The sequence below is a fragment of the Ictalurus furcatus genome, chromosome 10 (genome assembly GCF_023375685.1).
Source record: "Ictalurus furcatus strain D&B chromosome 10, Billie_1.0, whole genome shotgun sequence".
Classification (NCBI taxonomy): Eukaryota; Metazoa; Chordata; class Actinopteri; order Siluriformes; family Ictaluridae; genus Ictalurus; species Ictalurus furcatus.
Genome location: NC_071264.1, coordinates 12,166,008 through 12,181,578, shown reverse-complemented (window position 1 = coordinate 12,181,578; position 15,571 = coordinate 12,166,008). Strand labels below are relative to the sequence as shown.

The 15,571-nt window shown below is 39.4% G+C and overlaps 3 protein-coding genes across 10 annotated transcripts in view; 2 read left to right on the top strand and 1 right to left on the bottom strand.

Moving 5' to 3' along the window:
• The first annotated feature begins 1,363 nt into the window (after window positions 1-1,363).
• On the top strand, window positions 1,364-7,931 carry senp5 (SUMO specific peptidase 5). 6 transcript variants are annotated; one of them, XM_053635262.1, is made up of 10 exons: window positions 1,364-1,636; window positions 2,387-3,278; window positions 3,369-3,474; window positions 3,553-3,700; window positions 3,799-3,846; window positions 3,952-4,029; window positions 4,643-4,780; window positions 5,640-5,723; window positions 6,059-6,109; window positions 6,587-7,931. In XM_053635262.1, the coding sequence occupies exons 2-10, from the start codon at window positions 2,498-2,500 to the stop codon at window positions 6,710-6,712; spliced, it is 1,560 nt and encodes a 519-aa protein (XP_053491237.1). In that variant the 5' UTR covers window positions 1,364-1,636; window positions 2,387-2,497; the 3' UTR covers window positions 6,713-7,931. The 6 variants fall into 6 exon arrangements, with proteins under 6 accessions (XP_053491237.1, XP_053491234.1, XP_053491235.1 ...); XM_053635259.1 differs by having other exon boundaries at window positions 2,382-3,278; XM_053635260.1 differs by having other exon boundaries at window positions 2,218-3,278.
• Window positions 7,932-8,208: 277 nt separating this feature from the next.
• ncbp2 (nuclear cap binding protein subunit 2) lies at window positions 8,209-11,897 on the bottom strand. The gene is made up of 4 exons (XM_053635266.1): window positions 11,220-11,897; window positions 9,756-9,937; window positions 8,933-9,071; window positions 8,209-8,508 (listed from the first exon to the last, which is right to left on the bottom strand). The coding sequence occupies exons 1-4, from the start codon at window positions 11,292-11,294 to the stop codon at window positions 8,410-8,412; spliced, it is 495 nt and encodes a 164-aa protein (XP_053491241.1). The 5' UTR covers window positions 11,295-11,897; the 3' UTR covers window positions 8,209-8,409.
• Window positions 11,898-12,524: 627 nt separating this feature from the next.
• The window catches only part of phka2 (phosphorylase kinase, alpha 2 (liver)), a 23,325-nt gene continuing 20,278 nt past the window's right edge, over window positions 12,525-15,571 (top strand). For 2 of the 3 annotated variants that reach the window (XM_053634843.1, XM_053634844.1), the window contains exon 1: window positions 12,527-12,982. In XM_053634843.1, coding sequence (XP_053490818.1) covers window positions 12,905-12,982 — 78 coding nt within the window. In that variant the 5' untranslated portion in view covers window positions 12,527-12,904. Of the gene's footprint in view, window positions 12,983-15,571 lie in introns of all 3 variants that reach the window. The other variant, XM_053634845.1, reaches the window with a different exon arrangement.

Here is a 15,571-nt window from a genome sequence, read left to right as displayed (position 1 = left end):
TTGGGGGTTGGATTCCTGCCACTGCCCTGTGTGTGCGGAGTTTGCATGTTCTCCCCGTGCTTCAGGGGTTTCCGCCGGGTACTCCGGCTTCCTCCCCCAGGCCAAAGACATGCATGGTAGACTGATTGGCATGTCTAAAGTGTCCATAGTGTATGAATGGGTGTGTGAATGTGATTGTGCCCTGCAATGGATTGGCACCCTGTCCAGGGTGTACCCAGCCTTGTGCCCAGTGCTCCTTGGGATAGGCTCCAGGTTCCCCGCGTAGGATAAGCAGTATAGAAAATGGATGCATGGATGGATGGATGGATGGATGGAAGATTGAAGATTAAAAACGTGCACTTGAAAGTAGCATAGCTCAACTGCCAATGGTCCCTTTAAAACTTTAACACAAAAAGTGTATTTTTAAATGAGTGAATTGTTTCTGGATTTAAACCTATGGTCCATTAAATATGAACCCTACCACTATGCTCTCACTGAAAACCCCAGGGAGAAATTCCAGCATTGTCGACATGGTGTGAGAATTCTGGCTCTGTCAGTTTCTCAAGCTCACATCACTTGAGTTCATAACTGGCCTCAAATAGAGATGTGTGTTGGACTGTTTGTTTAATCCCACTCGCGCAGATATTAGTTTATTTGCACCTACCTGTGACATTTTACTACAGTTATTTGGTTCTGCTTCCCTGACCAGGCAGTTACTAAGGAGGCTGTAAATGGATCATGCAGTGCAGCATGTTAATGTTAAACCTCCTGCTACTCCTATTCATATCTGTATTTGTATCCATTTCGACACATAATCTGTTCATTCGGAATAATGTATTCATATTTTGGTTATACACATAACTTATAGACCCTACAATAAGATAATAAAGACAAGGACATAAGCAACACTAGTAATATAATGCATGTTTGCTCTAAACAGAAGTGGATACTACAGGATATACGACTATTGCTGGGTTGTTGTTTTTTTATCAGTTAAAAAAAAGAAGAAAAATACTGCAAACAAATAAATATTGCATAGAAAAGTTTTTGCATCTTAAATACAAAACGTGCCTATGAACATTTTAATGTACAAGGTGAACGCATAAAGCAAGCATAGACGCTTTATAAAACATTCAGTTTTACTTTATTTACAAGTGATGGGGAGGAAAATACATGTACGTGATAGTACTGAATGTAGATGAAACCACAGACGTATAATTACATTTTTTTTAAATATAAATACATGTATTATTTATTTTTATACATTTATTTATATGTCTAAGGATGAAACTGCTACAACGAAGAGGAGGTAAAGCGCCTGGAAAGAAGAGGGAGAAATACGTCCTGTTCAGTTGAGGGAGACATTTCTAACGCGTTGATTAAAATGCATGACGTAATCATTCTGCGACAGAGTCGGTTTACTATCGCGACGGAAAATCGTGATATAAACACAAATGTAACGATTTGAATGCTACAGGCGCGAGTTGTCTCAGCAGCAATTTATATAGACACGTTTGTTCAAAGACACACGCACAAATGTAATCAAGTTGGTTAAGGCTTGTATACTGACGTTGCAGTTACATTTGAATACTCGGTAACGTTAGCAACCTTGTCCTCCATTTAGATACTTGAGCAGCTAGGCTAATTCGCAGTCAAGGTATGTTTTTGAATTCATTGTTTTCTCCTGGTTTTGCATGCACACGATCAGCCGAGTGATTTAACACGCACATGGCTAGTTCTTCCAGTCATATGACAACGGGAGTGAATAATAACTACTCGCTGGCTACTTAGCTAGCTAAACTGTAAACACTGGTGCACTAACATGGAAGCCTGCGATGCGTTCAGTCATACAAGCCAGTTCTGTTCAAGTGTTGTTCAGTGTACAAGACCCCGTGATTTAGTTTTAGTTAACGTATTTTTACGCATTGTCTTTTAATGCTGGAGCTAACCAGGATTGTACTTGGAGATACGGAAAGTTTTCTCACAAGTTGGTGAGCGCTTTATCAGTAAATAGTGGAGTAGAGTGGAGGGGAGGGGGTGGGGACGCTACAACCAAGTGACACATTTCATAATGGGCTCTTAACCATTTCATTGAGATATTAATGTCATTGATGGAGTTTACATCTCTGATAAAGAATTAAGATCTATTATTTTAAATCCATTGAGTAAGAATTGTAAGGTTGGACCATGTGATCTGAGAAATCAACTGCTGCTTATCACCATTTCCTCCTTTGTCAGGTTTTTGTATGAGTTAAGGGAGTGATTAATAATGGGTTGTGATTGCCGGCACTGCAGCGAAGTAAAATAAAGCTTTATGGACAGGTAGGGATGCCTGAACCCTATTTTTAGAAGCACTGAATTATATCTATCAGAGTGCTTCTTGCTTTATGTTTTCTTTGCAGTGCAGTTCCAGCTTGAAATCCACGTTGGTGGAGCCTGAAGGTGGAGAGCTGCTAAAGCAGGCAAGCAGGCAAAGGCCAGCGGGGAGTCCCTGGAGGAATGGACATGATCCTTGGACATGAGAGTCCAAGTTCATAACAGCTCCGACCAGGCAAAGCCGGCACCAGCCGAGATGTCGGAGAATGGGCGCGCACGGAGGAAACGCGTGCCCAAGTTATGCGACTGCTGTGGGCCGAACACCAAACCTCATGCGCTGGGTCACGGGCCGGTCACGAAGAAACGCGGCCGCAGGAAGAAAGAGGTGGTGAACGAAGTGGAGGTGACGACTGACAACCATTTAAGTTCTGCGTTCGTCGACCTAGCGTCGACACCAGACACCGCGGACACCATGACTGTGTGCGGAATGCAACAAGTAACACTTCCTGAACCAGGCACACCAACACTGAGTGGGGAACAGATTATTCCTCTGGTTCTGCACAATGGCACTGCGACCAGTCCAGAGAACAGTGAAAGCAATGATGCTGATTGCGCTCCACTCGGTGACTCAAAAGAGCCCAGTTGTGTCATGCACAGTACAACTCAATCCAGTTTGGATTCACACTGTGATCCTACAGCACCTCTGGACTGCCTGCGTCGCAGTCCGACCTCACACAATGACTGTATGGATAAATTCATATGTCCTGCTGCAGAGAGCAGCATCACTACGTCAGATCAGCCCACAGACACTGATGCCATGGAAATTGAACACGCTGTGTATGCAGTTTATCTAAACACAAAGGCTTTATGGGACCACCGTTACTGCAAACGGCCTCACGTCGACGCAGAAGAAGAGCGAGCGAATATCTCACAGCCACCTTCAGCTGAAATCCAGCAGGAAGATGTTGTAGAACTCCTTCACGGTATGACTTTGTTCATCTGCAGCTCTCAAGATCTGGCCTTGTGTATGATTTTGTTAACATCATCTTTTCTTTTGTTTTTTCCATCCCCAGAATACCTCGAGCTTTTCTATGGGAAGTATGGGAGCTTCATTCCACTGAACGAGGAGGACATTCTTCAGTACCTGAACGAACACTTGAACGCTGACTTTAATGACCGGTACGTTCTTCTCCTTTATTCACCGAGCAAGTTGTTAAGTGTTGATTTTCTCACGACGCTGTATACATCCTCATACAGAAGGAAAATGATCAACAAAGAAGTGCTGAAGTACAAGGCCGGCTTGGCGTGCGCGTCGATGCATTTCTTCAAAGTGACCTACAACAAGCACACTCTGGCACTCGAAGACCTTTCAACACTTGAAGACCAAAACTGGGTCAATGACCAGGTAGGTCATGGAAATGCACCATTATCCATTTATGCATAAGAAACTGTATGATGTTAATACATATAGCTTTATGATTTGTGTTTAAAAATTTTTTACAGGTCATAAACATGTATGGTGAATTGATCATGGATGCTACAAACCACAAGGTATAACGAATGCACTGATGGAGTTGGAAGCATTTTGTGTTACATCATTCAGTCTTTTAGGACTGATTTGTTTAGTGTTAATGAAAATATTTGACTTTTTTGTAGGTCCATTTCTTCAACAGTTTCTTTTACAAACAGCTTGTAGCAAAAGGCTATGAAGGAGTGAAGAGGTGGACAAAAAAGGTGAATGACCAGCACATGATGTTTCCTTTCAAATGAAGCAAAAGTACATTGCGATCAGGGTTGCCAGGCCTGTGTGAAAATTACTCCAATTCCAAATTTTTGAATCTTTCCCTCCCAAATCCTATTATGTTAAACCCAGGTATACTGACTGAAAAACGTGATCTCGGTGACTTTGACTGTACCATCCTGATCTCCTGGGATTTTCACACACGATAGTCTCTAGAGTTTGAACAGAAAGGTGCGTTAAAAAAAAAAAAAAAAAACCTCCAACGAGCCAGGTGAACCGAGACTGGTTTGAGATGACAGGAGCATTAGAGTAACTCAAATAACTACTCTTTACAACTGTGGACTGTGTCAAACCTTGAGACAGATGGACTAGAACAGTAGAAGACCACATCAGGTTCCACTCCTGTCAAGGTTTGACTGGCCATTTTCTTCTCATCAACAAGGCAACTCGACTCTTAGACAGAACATGGACTCGCAGCAGCAAGCGAAACATCAGCCAGTTCACAAGAAAAGTGTAGACCTGGCAACCCCTTTTTTTTATTATTGTCTTGAATACTCATTTTCTTTTTCCCATGTTTGTAATCTTGTCTTTCTTTCTGGCGTATAGGTGGATGTGTTTTCTAAAAGATTGCTGCTGATTCCTCTCCACTTGGAGATCCACTGGTCCCTGATTACTGTGGACGTCCCCAAGCAAAACATAAACTTCTATGATTCCCAAGGAATATTGTTCAAGTTTGCTGTTGAAGTAAGGAATAAAACATGAATAGCTGGTCTGTTATGAGAAAAGGCAGCTTGTTATTTTTACCAAGAAAGCTCAAAGTCCTGAAGACCTTTCCATGGCAGTACTGACATTTTGAATACGTTTATTATTAGGTTTAGGTTATGTGGAGCATCTGTGATGCAAGTCCCGGTGAATTAGCCGTTACTCTAGAAACGATAAGATTAGATATTAGAACGAGTTCATTAATATAAAACTGTGATTTTAATTGCAGGCAGCACTATTGTATTAAAAGTAGAGGTCGACCCGTGGTGGATTTTACCGATACTCATAACTAAGTGGTAGTACCTGCCGATAACAGATTATTCGACTGATAGTTTTTAAAATTCATACTGAATGAAAACAAAACACTCAAAGTAAAATATTGCTGAATTTTATTACAAAAATAAACAGTGCTGACTGTACCATGAAAATATACTGTACTTTTTAAAAAATTAAATACATATTTAAATAAAAATTATAGTAAAGAAAAGATATACATCCAAACTGAACCAAAAAGTAACACTCCAAATAACAAATAAAAATAGAGACAGCCAAAATGAATCAAAAACATTTCAAATAACAACAAAATTTATCAGTGATCGTTTTTACTTCACCTCTACCGGCTGCTCTCGTACCGCATAATGAAAGAGGACCCTTCTCAGCCATTTCTGTAACATACGCAACCAGGAAAAACTATCGGTGTGGATTATTTCCGATAACCGATAGTTCCAGTTATCAGTGCCGATTAATCGGCAAAACCAATCGATCAGTCAACCTCGAATTAAAAGTGTTAACACTGGTACTGTATTAGTTTGACTGAATGTAAATGTACTCTCTTTAACAGAACATTTTGAAATACATCATAGCGGAGGCAAAAGAAAAGAAGCACGCTGCTCTCCAAAAAGGCTGGAAGATGACTGTCAACAAGGTTTGTGTCAGTGGGAGCATCTGATTGTGTTGAATTTTGCATTAGTGGTTCTTGTTATCAGATTTGTAATGGGGTTGATTTTTATTCTTTGCTCATTTGCTGGTAGGCTTTTTGCTACAGAACAAATCCTGCATATCTCCTAGATTCCGCTGAGTTAAAAAAAATAATCTAAATTGATGTATTGATCCATTTCTGCAGAAGGATGTAAAATCTAGCAGTTGAACTTGTCATTTATATCACATTCAAAGATGGAGATGCATAGTGAGATCCTGTGCTGTACTTGTTAATATGATTTAGTGTCATACCATATTTTCATTGTATTTTTTTTTTCTCAGGGTATTCCACAACAGAAGAATGATAATGACTGTGGAGTTTTTGTTCTGGAGGTAAGGTGTATGCTTTTAATTGTAGCATTTGGGATATTTGAATCCTTGCTACAACGATATGGGAGACACCTGAAAACCATGCGTTTCTGCTTTTTCAGCTAAAGCAGTAGTTGGACCAAATAAAATGTGGCAGGTGGAAGGTGAAAGATGCACTTTTGCTTCTGGTAGCAGTACTTTCACATTGTGCCAGCGTTATCTAGATGAAGTTTGTAAAAGAAGAGAGGATTTGCTCGTAATTAAGTAAAGTTCATGCCATACTGAGTTCTTACTTCGTGTACCTTGTTAAAAAATAAATAAATAAAATGCTGTCTCGTCTCCCAATGTGCATTAGCATCTAGCATTTTTGTAGAAACTTGTTTTTCCCTCTGCTGATGTAACACTGTATTACCCTCATGTCATATAAGTACCTTTCAGAAAACATGATAATTGTTTTCTCTGTGAACTTATGCACTTCCTGTTTACCTTTTTCTTCTGCAGTACTGCAAGTGCCTGGCATTTAAAGAACCATTGCAGTTCACACAAGAGGACATGCCTAAAGTGCGTAAAAGAATATATAAGGAACTCTGTGACTGCAAACTCACTGACTTACAAAAACAGGTCTAATATTATTGTTGTTCACTCATGTACTGGTCAGTGGATTTTCTTTGTTGTTGTCGGTCATGATGGAAGAGGACATGCACTTCACGGTCGGTCATAAGTCTGGAGAGAATTCGTTGTTCCGGACAAGAAACTGTCTCGACAAGACTCGAGACGCCAAAACGTCAGGCTTCTGCACACGGTCAGTTTTACATCGTCCACAGATGACGTTAAATGTTGGCTATCGAAAAGGCTACTTTTAACAATCATGCGTGGCAACCTCAGAAAACAATCGAGTTTTCTTTTTGTACATTTCTTTGTCCTAAGCCTTTGCAGCTTGTTCAATCTTTTACCCATGTCCCAAACTATGTGGTTCGATCAGGTTCCTTTTCCACAAATATATGCAGTGTATGATACACAGCATGTAACTTGAAGGATCTGTATTTTATATTCTTGATTGCATTCTGTATGCAGTACAGGCAGAATTTGAACAAAAGGCAAGCTTTTAAAATGAATGTACTGTTAAAATGAAGAACAATGTTTGTTTTTTTGGTTTTTCTTTCATTTCCCCACCGAACTTGACATCTAAACAACACTTCCTTTAAAGACTTTTATCTCAGACTGACCATGCTTTACTAATGGGCCATATTCTTTCTCTTTCATACTCTTTGTTAGAAGCACTCTAGACACTTTCTTTAACGCTTTAATGTTTTTAAAAAAGCAACGTCATCCCGACATTTCCCGTAGCATGTAGCTGTAAGTTCTGTTTCGACTTCCATAGGGTGTTTTACATTCACGGTAAACATGGGTATGAAAGAATTAGGTACCTGACTGGGTCAAGTTTAGTTGTGGTTTGACGACTAAGCAAATTAAAACCATGTATGTAATTCAACCAGACAGAACAGCTTGGATTCATGAAGGCTCGTGTGTATGCTCCCAGAACAGTGACGGGAACTATATTAACGATAGCCTTACATTTAAAAAAAAACAAAAAGCTTTACTGTGTGCGGAGCTGGTACAGTATGGTACAGACGTAATTCCAGCACAGTTCTAGTCCATGTATGACAGCCAGAATGACCAACAATTATAAGTAAATATGGTTAGACATCAAATTGTGGGATACTGTATTTTCAGTTACTTGAAGTGTAACTACAAAATTTGACCTCAGTGAAATGCTTGTGTTTCCTTCTGTTTGACTACTATTTGTCATTATTTAAACAACCATATAAAACCATTATTGTTAACATTCTATGAGTCTTAACTCTTATTTCAATTAAGTGTAGGATCATTATTCCAGTCAGTACAAGAGTAATTTCATAGTGGGCAAAATATAATCATTAATCTTCAGCAAGCACTGTATCCTGGTCAGGGTCCTGGTGGACCAGGTGCTTATACTGGCAATACTTGGAATTTAGGAAATTTGCCAAACAACATTAATGTCCCCCAAGTTAATAGTCAGAAGGTTTAACAACAACAACAACAACAACAAGCCCAATTATAGAAATATCCACAGACAACAAAGGAAAGGTAAAAGACCTTATTGTTTATTACAAAAATGAAAAGAAAGCCCGATACTACCACATCAATCAGTTTCACCAAATCCTATGGATGGTCATTTCTTCTGTGCAACCTCTGAATAGGTCATAGTTTATATGTACATTAATATTAAAAAAAAAAAAAAAAAAAATTCCTCCATTACATTTTCAAAATGTCCCTGTTAATGACTAAAATTTTTGATGTCCGTCTGGGCCCCTTTGTAGCTGAGCTAATTTGCCGTATCCGCCTCGTGCAGGGTCATAATCCTGTCTGTATTCATCTCGCACCTGAAGAAACAAAACACAAACACCAAGATGAAAGCACTGTGAAAAACTAAAGACTTACAAGTGACCATCTTAAATTTGTAGCAAACAAGTCAAAGAAAGGAAAGGTAAAATCTACACTCACTGTCCACTTTATTAGGAACAAGTATACCTGCTCTTTCATGCAATTTTTCCAATCAGCCAATCGTGTGGCAGCAGCACAATGCATAAAATCGTGCAGATACAGGTAAAGAGTCTGAGGATACAACAGGCACAGGATCACTGGACAAATGGTCTATCTTTCCCCTCCCCCCCCCCAATCTTCAGCTGCCCAGTTTAGATAAGCCTGTGCCCACTTCATGATTAACTAACAAAACTGCATGAACAAGCAGGTTTACAAGTCTTCTTAATAACGCAGTTGGCAAGTGTGCATTTATTGTATCCTTACCTGACCACCCGATTTGCCCCGACCGTACTGCCGCCCCTCTTTAAAACCCGCGTCCCAGTCTGTTCTGATGATTCTATCGTCCAGTCTGGTACCGTTAATAAATCTCATCGCATGCTCAGCATCGGCTCGTGTATAGTACCTTACGGGCCTGTTAAGGATTATCATTGTATATTGTATACTCAGATGTAAATTGTAATGAAATGCATTTTGGCCAGCCCAGGTGTGAAACACACAACATACACAACACATGAAGTACTATAAACTAAGTAGTACCAAGTAGACAAATACAAGGGGTTATACAGTCGAAATGTGACTCAACCGTGACTTGCGTCATACGTCATGCCATATGTTTAATATTCCTGGAACGATAATACTCCATTAAATCTTAAACACTGATCTAAATATAGCCCATAACTCATAAGCAGTCTGGTTTAATGGTTTCAATACAAGTAAGTGGTAGATGCCAGCTAAAACACCTCTGATGTGAGTAAAACCAAGCACAGAATAACTGCTAATGTCATTCACGCTTTCAAGGAATGGCCTCTCTTCTCGTCTTCTTTGGCCATTAACTTGGACTTAATTAGTGCGAATCAAAACACTTCCCCTTTATGAAGCCCGAGCTTGGTTGTGAGATTAGATGTAATGGATAAAATCTATATTCTATCAATAGCTCAACAATAAAATCAGTAGAGTTAAGCAACACATTACATCTTGCTGGTCCATCAATACCAGCTCAGATCAAAGAGCAGTTCTTTTCAAAACAGTTTTGTTAATCTAGTAAAACCATTTGCTAGAACAGCCCCGTTTGGTGCAGAAAGGATACTCCACGAAACAAAACCCACACGCAGTTTTCTTGACCTTGTCGAGGCCGATGACTATTCTTTTCACGTCGCCGCTTTTGGAGAAAAGCTCATACACCTGCTCTTCTGTTGTGTAGAAAGAAAGGTTCCCAACATAAAGCGTATTGCTTTGCTTCAACAGTTTTTCTTGCTCATGCCGATTGCCCTGGAAGGAAGAGATGGCAAAAGTTTGGCATCTTTATTATTTAGGGGTAAATAATTAAGTTATCAGTGTGTAACTTCAACAATGAACGCACAGTTTTATGAATTGCAAATAATCAGGTCCACAAATCTCAAAGCAATATCTGAGGGGCATGAGAACAGGTGATGAACAGAGAGAGCTGAGGAATGGGGCTGAAAGAATGTTCTACTAATTACAACTACAAACTAACAGTTTGTTGAAATAACACTGAGGTGTAAAGTACAAACGGAGTGTGTTAATAAGATCCACAAACTTTGTTACAAGTCATCTAGTTAGGGCAGTGTTGCCAACTTGTTGCTCTAGATTTAACAACTTTTTGTATGGAAATAGTTTGTGGTGCCATGACTAAGGACTTTTTCTATAAGAAAGTTAGAAGCTAATATTTTCCTGATTAAAACTTCCTTCTTCATGTAAGATTTTGATATATAAAAGATCATGACGTTTGAACGAATTAAGACCGTGACATTTTAAGCATTCATGAGCTCTTTCCCTTGAAGAGTTTGCAACACCAAGTTAGTTATAGGCGATAACAATTGGTATCGCAACCTGACCAAGACCTGAAATATCGCGATAGCGTTCGGTATAGCCGCCTGAGCAAGACCTGAAATATCACGATAGTGTTCTGTATCGCCGCCTGACCAAGATCTGAAATATCGCCATAGCCGCTTGACCAAGACCTGAAATATCGCGATAACGTTCTGTATCGCCGCCCGACCAAGACCCGAAATATTGCGATAACATTCTGTATCGCCGCCCGACCAAGACCCGAAATATCGCTATAACGTTCGGTATAGCCGCCTGACCAAGACCCGAAATATCACGATACTACGCGGTATCGCTGCCTGACCAAAATCAGTTTTCTTAATGTATTGTTACTGAAATGCCATGTTGCATTTCTTTATTTCTGCTAATGAAATTAAACGGTAATTAGCATAAGTATATGCAGTACCAAGCCACTGAAGAATCGTACGACACAGTTTTGAATTGGAGACCAAACCCCCAGAAAACGAAGGTAGTTAGCAAACGGTTTCTGTACTTTTAACCTAACCCTTTAGAACTTATTTTAGTTTCTCAGCGAGCCTAATCATCTCATTGTGTGGAAAAACCATAAAAATATTTGATACTGCACCATATAATCACTCGGCTACCTTTATTTCCAACAAACACTGCATATAACGTTAGCTACTACACAGCAAGCTGCAGCTCTCCCCTTCATATGGAGATAAAACGCTTCTCTACTTCTTACCTTGAAATGCTGGTCTCTGTACTGACTTATATCAACGTATGAGTCGCTAAAAAGGGCGTTTAATTTATAAGACATGCTGAGCGAGAGTCAAATAACACAATACAGACACAAAACAACAGCTAACAGAACTCATGAGGTCAACAGAAATGGCCGTTTCCCCCCCGACTTCTTCTTCTGAGATTTTATTGGCGGTTGACAAACAGTGTAATGGTGCATTACCGCCACCGCCTGGTATGGAGTGTGGATCAAAATGACATGCAGTACTCCCTCCCTTTTTTATATTCTCTCCCACAGATGAGAGCTTTTAAAATACTGAAAAATAAACCTAACAACGTTCATTTCCTGAGATATTTTGTAGAATATCTCTTGGTATAAATTGCATTTTTAATGTTTTGCTAGATTTTGTATTAGACTCCTTCTTTCAGTCTCGTATTTCTGACAGTATAGCAGGACATGTTCCACTGTTTCTTCTTGCCCACAAAATTCACACCTTCCCGTATTATCTTTACCCCTTTTATAAAGTATACTGTTTAATCTTGTGTGTCCTTATCATAGCCTGGATATTACATTATTATCTCCTCTCTCCTGTTTTTCCCTGCACTTCTCATCTGTCCCACTTTCCTTTCAATTTTGTAAAACCAGCCGCCTTTTCTACTCCTTTCTTATCCCATTGTTTTTGATACCCTTCCGTCAACCTTTTCTTCTTCTTCTTTTGATTTGGTGGCGGTTGGCAAGCAAACGTTTAGTGCATTTCCGCCACCTACTGAGATGGAGTGTGGAGCATCAATGCGGAGTAAATAAAAAGCAAGAAAAATCAATCCATCAATCAATAATAAGACTAAATTATTTTAATTAGGTTTGTTGACTTTAAAAAGTCGAGTAATCTCTTGGAAACTTGGAGGGAATTTCTTAATAAATTCTGAAGTGACAAACTATTTCTACCCAATGACTTGATTTGATTTTCTAACATTAACCTTTCATTATTATATCTAATGCACTGAAATAAAACATGCTCCACTGTCTCTGGGTAACTTCAATCTCTTCTTAATAATCCTCTTGATTTCATTGCGGTTTCCCCTCCCGCCCACTTTAATTTTTAACCGGAAGTGAAGTTATCGGGCACATCCACAAATACACAAAAAGCTGTTAATTTCAAACATATTTTAGATTTGTTCATAATTAAATTTGTCCTGGTGTTAAATATCAGACGTATAGAGATAAAAACGCGTTTTCAGATTGATAAATGATAAAACAACAACAACAACAATTAAAAAAAAAAACCCGACACTTCCGGGTTTTTCCTTCATACTTCACTGTAAGAGTCCCTGTCAAAACTGTCATTTGGCCTAGAAACATCTTCACCGGCGGTGTTAATAACTGCAAAAAGCCGATATGTTGAGGACTGGGTATTAATCGGATTGGTGCACATCCGTCAGTTTTGTTCTGAGAGCTTGACAAAAAGAGATGACAGTGTCCTCTTTAAGGAGGTGATGCTTGTTTTGCTCATCTTCATTCCTGGCATGCCTGACCGTTTGCAGCTATAGGATCATCATCAATGAAGTAGCAGGTCAAGTAAAACAGATCTGCTCCGACCTCCTCTCCAGAGAGACAGAAAGTCGTATTTTAACCAGAAGTTTATTAGGGTTTATTGCTCGGATGATCGGAGCAGGCGGAAAGAAGTCGAGATGCGGAGTCGGAGTAATTCAGGAGTGCGACTGGATGCGTTCGCGAGACTCGTCCATGAGACCATCCTGTGCTATCAGGCAAGTTTACTTTAATCCTGTTTATACCTGTTTATAATCCTGTTTATACCGGGCCTAGTCTAACTCTTATTAACTCCCGTTTAAATAGAACTGTTTAAGCAACTAGTGGGCCTGGAATGATTTCTGTAACTGCATGAAAACGTACAGATTTAACAGAACATTATTATTATTATTATTATTATTATTATTATTATTATTATTATTAAATGCTGATAATGAGCCAAAAATAAACAGTGCCCGGACAAAGGTCACCTTCTGGTGAGTAACTGAGGAGCAGAGTTACATTAACTAAGCCACAGAAATTCCTCTAGAGAGCAGAGCGGTTTGTGTTTCAGAGTAATATTCAATTCAAAAAACACACAAATATTACTCATTTTTTTATTTGTTAAAAAAATATCCCTCAAAGCACTATTCTCAAACAATGGAAAGAATATTCACAACAATGTTATAGCAGTGGTTCTGAACATTGGGCGGGGCGAGGGGGTTGGGGGTGCGGAGAAATCGGAAGGGGGGCACAAATAGTTTTCAAGAAAAAAACACAGACAGGGCATCATTTGGGTCCTCGGTGTATTTTATTGCTTTTCAAATAGAATGTGCATAAATTGAAAAACCCTGCATTCTCTCTCCCTCTGTATTTTCTTTTTGCTGGGGAGAGGCAGAGCTTAGTCTGCCTTTTATCTAGACTTTTCAGACCCCTTTAGCGACTCTTTGGACAAACCTTAGAAACTTTCCAAATATCACCAGTACTGTCCTGCAAGCGTGAGGTCTTGCTTTCCCACTGCACTCACACCTCTCTCTGCATCTGCTCTGTTCAGTGAGAGGCTGAGAGCCGGAGATTTAACAATGTCATGGATAACGAGATGCTCCCTTCGTCCTAATTTACATCATTCATATGTGAATGTTTTTAGAACACAAGACGAATGTAGTACAACATGTTTTCATGTAAAATAGTCCACGTTATTACAGCCTAGTTCTCTTGTTCAAAGTAGTTCTAGTCTACATTTTTAATAATTCATGTATCTGTCTATCTATCTATCTATCTATCTATCTATCTACCAACCAAAACAAATAATATATTAGGTATATATAGATAAATTTGATATAGAATAGATAATTATTATACCCACATGATAGGGGAGGCTTGGGGGGGCTTTAATTACAATAGCTAGAGAACCTCTGATCTAATACCTTCAGTTAAAAGCTCTATTTAAAAACAAATAGACTTGGAAGCAAACCATCTGCTATGTTTCTTCCTTGAACCTCAGAGGAAATCTTCATGCTGAAACCAATTTAAATTGCAATGTTTGTGATGTGTTTGTCATCTGTAGTGAATTTGTTGGTTGGTGTTTTGATGAGAAGTTAGCAGTTGTGTTGCGCTCATGTTACAAGGTGAAGGAAAAAAAAACATTCAGCAATTTCAAACATAAGGAATAACAGTCAGGTTTCACTGTGTGAGCGCTCCTAAAAACAAAACAGTAAGAGTTTCTATTCTCGGTCACCGTTTCCCAACAGTGTTCAATGTCTCGTGAATGAGAAATGCGATGTGGACAGCACACAGCAAACAACGGAGTCAAATTTCCAGAATGCAATGCTGCTATACGCTGCAGAGACTTGGCCGGGCTTGCTTTGGAAATTGATCTGCTTGAGCAGAGCGAGTGTGCAGTACAGATGAGAATGTGAGAGAGCTGGATAGACTAAAGGACTAAAGCTCTGCTGCATCGCTCTCCTTAGGTAGAGATGAAGCAAGGGCTAATTCCCACAGACACCATCAGCAGGTAGTCAGACAGGATTGTGGGTATGTAGGAAAATGTTAAGCAAAGTAAAAATAGACTAACATTTCAGTGAAAGGTTTTAAGCTAAAAAAAAAAGGTCAACTCGTTAGAAGATAGAAGATCAGATGCTAATTATAAAGATTCGTATACAGATTGTTCAGGGTGGACTTTGTCTTTAAGGCTGGACAAACGGAGGGGTACCCTTACTCTGAGGACTCCATTTAAAAAGAAATGATTCAAACACATTCAATTTGTGCCGATTTGTGTTATAAAAATTTTTTTGTGCTGGTTTGATAATAAGTTTTATCCACAAATCAGCGCAAATGTTAAGATAGGTTAACGTCACATACCTTAAACACCTACAGAACAGCCCAGCTTTATCAACATGTACCATTTCTACCTTTTCTGCATAATTAGTGCATCCTTCATGCCAGCTTTATTTCAAAGTTATCCTGTGAAACATCTTCAAAAGTATCCGTGATATATGGTTGCACTGTATATAATTTGTTCCTGACATACTGACCTTTGTGATACAGAATCATAGAAGGCTACGAAATGCAAACAAGTCCTAATAGTGTTTTATAGTGGGCTTTGCACATCCTCTTTCAGTTAAGTGTTATTGTCGGTGATTTGATGAAGCCGTGAATTCACAGGGAAATAATTTTTGAGCAAAATAATGCAAGTCAGTTATTAACCATGCCATATCTGTTCACACCTGGGGTTTCCATCCATCCGTTTTCTGTGCCGCGTGTCCTACACAGGGTCGCGGGGAACCTGGAGCCTATCCCAGGGAAGGTGGGGGACACCCTGGATGGGG

Bases quoted from the DNA above. Each gene is read 5' to 3' on its own strand.
- ncbp2 (XM_053635266.1), bottom strand. From the start codon at position 11,294: ATGTCTTATAAATTAAACGCCCTTTTTAGCGACTCATACGTTGATATA. The intron at 9,938-11,219 runs GTAAGAAGTAGA...TCTTCCTTCCAG, and splicing joins ACAGAGACCAGCATTTCAAG to GGCAATCGGCATGAGCAAGA. The intron at 8,509-8,932 runs GTAAGGATACAA...TTGTTTCTTCAG, and splicing joins GGGGCAAATCGGGTGGTCAG to GTGCGAGATGAATACAGACA.
- senp5 (XM_053635262.1), top strand. From the start codon at position 2,498: ATGAGAGTCCAAGTTCATAACAGCTCCGACCAGGCAAAGCCGGCACCA. The intron at 3,701-3,798 runs GTAGGTCATGGA...AATTTTTTACAG, and splicing joins AAAACTGGGTCAATGACCAG to GTCATAAACATGTATGGTGA. The intron at 4,781-5,639 runs GTAAGGAATAAA...TCTCTTTAACAG, and splicing joins TGTTCAAGTTTGCTGTTGAA to AACATTTTGAAATACATCAT.